This window comes from Populus trichocarpa, chromosome 5 (genome assembly GCF_000002775.5).
Source record: "Populus trichocarpa isolate Nisqually-1 chromosome 5, P.trichocarpa_v4.1, whole genome shotgun sequence".
Classification (NCBI taxonomy): Eukaryota; Viridiplantae; Streptophyta; class Magnoliopsida; order Malpighiales; family Salicaceae; genus Populus; species Populus trichocarpa.
This window is the reverse complement of record NC_037289.2, coordinates 3,273,244-3,278,692: the sequence shown is the minus strand read 5'-3', so window position 1 is coordinate 3,278,692 and position 5,449 is coordinate 3,273,244. Positions and strand designations below refer to the sequence as shown.

General features: G+C 35.7%; 1 protein-coding gene across 1 annotated transcript; it reads left to right on the top strand.

The window, feature by feature from the left end:
* The first annotated feature begins 1,703 nt into the window (after window positions 1–1,703).
* Window positions 1,704–4,191, top strand: LOC18098953 (trihelix transcription factor GTL2). Its single transcript, XM_024600404.2, has 2 exons — window positions 1,704–2,245; window positions 2,643–4,191. The coding sequence occupies exons 1-2, from the start codon at window positions 1,851–1,853 to the stop codon at window positions 4,126–4,128; spliced, it is 1,881 nt and encodes a 626-aa protein (XP_024456172.2). The 5' UTR covers window positions 1,704–1,850; the 3' UTR covers window positions 4,129–4,191.
* Window positions 4,192–5,449: the final 1,258 nt, after the last annotated feature.

Below are 5,449 nucleotides of genomic sequence, written 5' to 3'. Positions count from 1 at the left end.
AGTGCAACACTAATGAATTTTATTTTTTGAAAAAATAAAATAAAGTTATTTTAATAAAAAATAATTATACTGAGTTGAACTACCAACCTAATAAGCAGCGACAGATTTGACATCTATGATGCGCTTGTTGCATACGTGGAAAAGAAAAGCAAGAATTAGTCGTTGCTCTACACTGGACCAGCTGTGGACCGTGACAACTGAGTACATAATTGTGGGCCAAGCCCAACTTAGATTGTTTGAACACTAAGCAGAAAGCCCATTTGAGGATAAGGACAGGTTGAGCATGGACACGGTTTGCGGTCTAGAGTCTGGACCAAAGACCGAAATCAAGCTGGCTGCTGGCCCACTGCTTTTATTTCTGGGACCTGTAAGATTTCTTAAGCCTCAGCTGCTTTTATTCTGAAAGGACCACTTCCTTTTTATTGTTTTTCAGAAACTTAAATTCGTTTCAAAGACAAATTACCACATACAGTTGGGGGGTGCTATCTCAACTCTTTCGTGTTTTTATGAAGGGGGGAGAACATGACTTCTTCTTTTTTCTCCTTAATTTTATTCTTAAATACTTGTTTAATTTTGAATTAATTTCTTTAAATTCTTTAGTTTGTTTCCAACGAGGTTACTGTAGTCTTAAATAAAAAATTTAATATTTTGTTTGTGCTATATTTTACAAGTATATATTTTTATTATTGCATGATTAAATAAAAATAATTTTAAAAAATTTCTTAAATCTAACTAAAGTCCATCACTTGAATTGTGAATTTAACTAGGGTTAATCTATGAAATTCAAGTCGACTTAATATGCCGATATCTTAATATTAAAAAAATATTATTTTGAATTTTTTTAAAATCAAAACATGTATGTTTTTTACTAGTTGTTTGAGTTGTCATTAAACTTGATAATTGACTAGGTAACGTCAGAACACTTCTTACTCTGATTTTAGATTCATGCAAGGTAAAAAATTGAATATAGAGATTTCAAGATTGATTATAATTGAATTTAATAACAATACTAAACAACACAAAATTTTATATGAACTAAATTTTTTCTAGGTTCAAAAGATTTTTGATTCGGGAGAGTATAGCAACCCTATAAACTAGTAGTGAGCTAAGGTAAAAAAATCATTCAGCCTCCCAAAAAAAAAAGAAATGCCCATGTTTAACCCTACTACTAGCAGAAACTTCAAGACCCAAAAAGAAATTGGTCATCTGTCAAAAGATCTTCCTCTAGACTCAAAGGAATGTCCTGATTGATCCAAAAGTTGATTCTTCTTTAAGAATTCATGAAATTACACAACAGTTGCAATTAAACGTTAGAGTATTTTCAAATACCCCCTAGTAGTAGACAGTTGGATCCCCATAGCAGAAGGGCCTGGCCTTGCTGTAGCCCTCGGTACTGTGTATAAATACGTACCCCCATGGCAGCTTCCTTCCTGAAACATATAATTTGGTCCCAGACCCTGCATGTTTTCACGTGTCCTGCCATCTCTTTGCCGTTAATTACACCATCATGAGCATCGGCAATCGCATAGGATTCTAAAAGACTCGCAAATACAATAATAGGTATCGTTTTCAAGCCTACTACGTACTCCCAGCCTCAGCTATGGCTATGTATTCCACTTTCCAACTTCAAACACGACATGACAATTTTATTTCATAGGATAGTGAGTTCACTTTCCTCCAAAAGTGTGTGGTGGGCTGTCTTTAGCCTTCCATGATAGGACAAAGTCCTTGATAAATGAGAGAGAAAAAAAGTTTTTGTTGCGTTGTGAGTATCATTTTCTCTTTTGCCAGTTTACAGTGAGAGAGAGGTAGGTAAGGAAAGTAGAGAGAACGCAACAGTGAGCACAAAAATGTTTGAAGGAGTAGCAGACCAATTCCACCAGTTCATAGCTTCAAGAACAACATCACTCCCTCTCCCTAGCCTCTCTTTCCCACCTCTTCATGGCTCCTCTAATACCACCAACTTCCCTAGTTTTTATCCATACACAGCTACTGCTGCTACTACCTCTCAAGTACCACTACAGCCAAACCTTTTGCACTCATTGCACCAAGGTTCACCCACCAACAAAAATGATGAGAAACAAGAGAATAACTTGATGGCTATGAATTTGAAGTTTGAAAGAGAAAGATCAATACCAGAATTGGTCAATCCATGGTCTAATGATGAAGTGCTTCCACTGTTGAGGATCAGATCTAGCATGGACAATTGGTTTCCTGAATTCACCTGGGAACATGCATCATCAAGGTAAAAACAATATATATGTACACATCAAGATATTGTTTTTGATTATATATGCTTCTTCTATTTCCATTCCCTTTCTCTTTCAGTCACTAATTAGGTATTGGACTTGGTTTTAGTATAATTACTCTATTGAAGTTAATCAGTTGGAGATTTAATTAAAGTGAATTTAGCAAGAGTACTTGAAGATATGATCATGATCAATCAAAATAGTAGTATAGCTTATAAGTTCTTCGTATCAGCATCTCGTACAGGGATTTTGAGTCATATATTTGTGTGGACAGCATTTAAAGAAACACTTGTTTGTGTACTATACAATTAGATAATAATTAATGGAATAGAGAAAATAAAATGCTAATGATATACAGGTTATTTTGGTTTTACACATTTATGATGGCTACAGGAATCTTGCAGAGTTTGGTTTCAAAAGGAGTACTGAGAAGTGGAAGGAGAAATTTGAAGAAGAGAGCGGATACTTCAATAGCAACATTGATATTTACAGCAAGAATTACAGGGCTAGCTTTAGTGAGTTCGAAGAGATTTATCATGGAGATCAAAACCCTGATCAGCAAGAAGCTACAGCTGGAGAAAAGAAGATACGCAAGCCAAGTGAAGATGAACAACAGGATAAGATGGGACAGAACTTGGAAGAAGAAACAAGAATTGATCAAACGGTAGGAAACCAAAGCGTTGAAGATAATGATGGGAAATTAGAGCAGTTTGAAAAATCAAAGAGAAAGAAGAGAAAACGAGAGAAGAAGTTTGAGATGTTCAAAGGTATTTGTGAAGATATTGTGAACAAGATGATGGCTCAACAAGAAGAGAAGCATAATAAACTTCTTGAAGATATTGTGAAGAGAGATGAAGAGAAGTTTGCGAGAGAAGAAGCATGGAAGAAGCTAGAAATGGATAGGATCAACAAGGAACTTGAACTTAGGGCACATGAACAAGCTCTTGCAGGTGATAGACTTGATACATTAATCAAGTTCTTGAAAAAAATCACATCAGGTGATTCTTATGCTGAAATTCTTGGAGAGACTAGTGCACCGGATGTTGTTAAGGTACCAAAATGTTCAAATGCTTCCACTTCATCTTCCTTACTGCTAGCACAAAACCCTAATCCTGCCAGTCAGACCAGTTGCGAAAGCCAACTTGAAACACCTACATCATCTACCACAACTCTAGACCATCAAAAGTCTACCTCCATGCCAGCCAAAAGCAACACTTCATGCACGGAAAATCAAGAACCTCAAAACCCTAATTCAACTCTTGCCCCAAACATTCCACAAGCGCCAACGACTTCATCGACACTAGCACTAGCCCCCCAAAACCCTAATTCTCTCAATTCCCACAACAGCCCATCAGGACCATCTAGCATACTGCCCATGTATAAAGTGCAAGCAAAGTCTACATCCAACGATGAAGATGACATTGGCAAGAGATGGCCAAGAGATGAGGTGTTAGCCTTGATAAACCTAAGGTGCAGTCTCTATAACAACAATGAAGACAAGGAAGGATCAGCAAAGGCTCCAGTATGGGAAAGAATCTCACAAGGGATGTTAGAGTTGGGTTACAAGAGGAGTGCAAAGAGATGCAAACAAAAATGGGAGAACATAAACAAGTACTTCAGAAAAACCAAGGATGCTAGCAAGAAGAGATACATTAATTCAAGGACGAGTCCTTACTTTCACCAATTAAGCACTTTGTACAACCATGGAACGCTTGTAGCACCGAAAAACCGCTCGGCTTCTCCGGAAAACCAGTCCAATTTGTCGGAAACCAGGCACAGTAGTAGCTCATCACAAAATGGGACAAGTAATTCAGCAATGCATGTTGTTGAAGGTGAGAAAAACAAGGTTCAAGTACCACCTTTTGATTTTGAATTTTGATTTCATAATGTTATATGGTAATGATAATAATACAGTACTAGTGAAGGAAAATTACTATGAAAATCCTATAGTTTAGTCATTTTATAATGATTTTTGAAAAATTAAAATTTACATCCCTGAAGAATATAAAATAAACTAAACTATAAGATAATTTAGGATGTAAACTTCAAGTTTTCAAAACAAGAGACTAAGATACAAATAACTAAGCTACAAGATTGCCAGTGTAATTTTCCCTAATAATATATAATACATTGGGCTATAATAATTAAGTGGGTGTGTTTATTATTTTGTAAACAATAGGTAGTATCTTGTATTTAGCATATTGCTTTGAGGGGAGACATGTATGACTTGTATTTTAGTGAGCACCGACAATTTGAGAAAAGTGTGAGGACTAAATTGATTTATTGGTTCAGATTAAAGATAACTTCTTACACTTTGCTATATATTTTCTGCACCGATAGACTTTACTTTTCTTTTAGAATTGCTTGCTATGATCATTACATATATATGGGATTGTCGACGTTGCCTTTTCAATATACTTTCTTCCCAAATAAACCTAAAAATTGCAGAGCTTTAGGCAGTCGAAATGGAGAGCTAGCACACATCGTTGCTCTTCCAACCCAGCTGGAATCAGAGATACATGAATGGATATGGATATATGCTTAGAATTTCTGTTTTCACAGCAAAACATAAAATGTTTTCAGGATCTTAATCTTATTCTGCGCAAGTCATAACTCCATGACAGTACTGTTATAAACACACACACACACACACACGCACACTGCTACTAAACTACAAGAAACCTTACAGCGACAACACAGACATGATACAATGGTTCTGTTGAGGTAGTGAGACCTACCACACGACCAACCGATCAGAGGAGGCATTTATAGAGATGAAGATTTCTATGGGGAAAGTCTCCAAAAACTCTGAGATTGAAAAGGAAAAAGAAAGGCGGGGGACCCTCTTTCCTTTGTCTCTGTTAACACCAAACCCACTAGGGGGTCCTATCTATAAATAACTCGTATGTAATTATTGCTGGATTCTTCAAGATTTGAATTTAAATGTTTTTATAAACAACTAAAAGAAAAGTAATTAAGGTTGTGAGTAAACTCCCTTAAAATGTTCATATTAGGGTATGGTTATAAAATTAATCTACTTAATTTGTTCCCTCGAAAGTTGTATATTGGAAATAAACTGACTATAATTATAGGTTTTTGGACATCCAACATTAATTTTATCACAGCGTTAGTGTTTTATTTTTACTTGGTTAGATTTTAACTGGGTTTTACGTGATTAACTGAATCATTAAAAATTAAAT

What these genes read in the sequence shown, in the direction of transcription:
- LOC18098953 (XM_024600404.2), top strand. Translation starts at nt 1,851, where the DNA reads ATGTTTGAAGGAGTAGCAGACCAATTCCACCAGTTCATAGCTTCAAGA. An exon ending in TGGGAACATGCATCATCAAG is followed by an intron (nt 2,246 to 2,642) that starts GTAAAAACAATA and finishes TGATGGCTACAG; the next exon opens with GAATCTTGCAGAGTTTGGTT.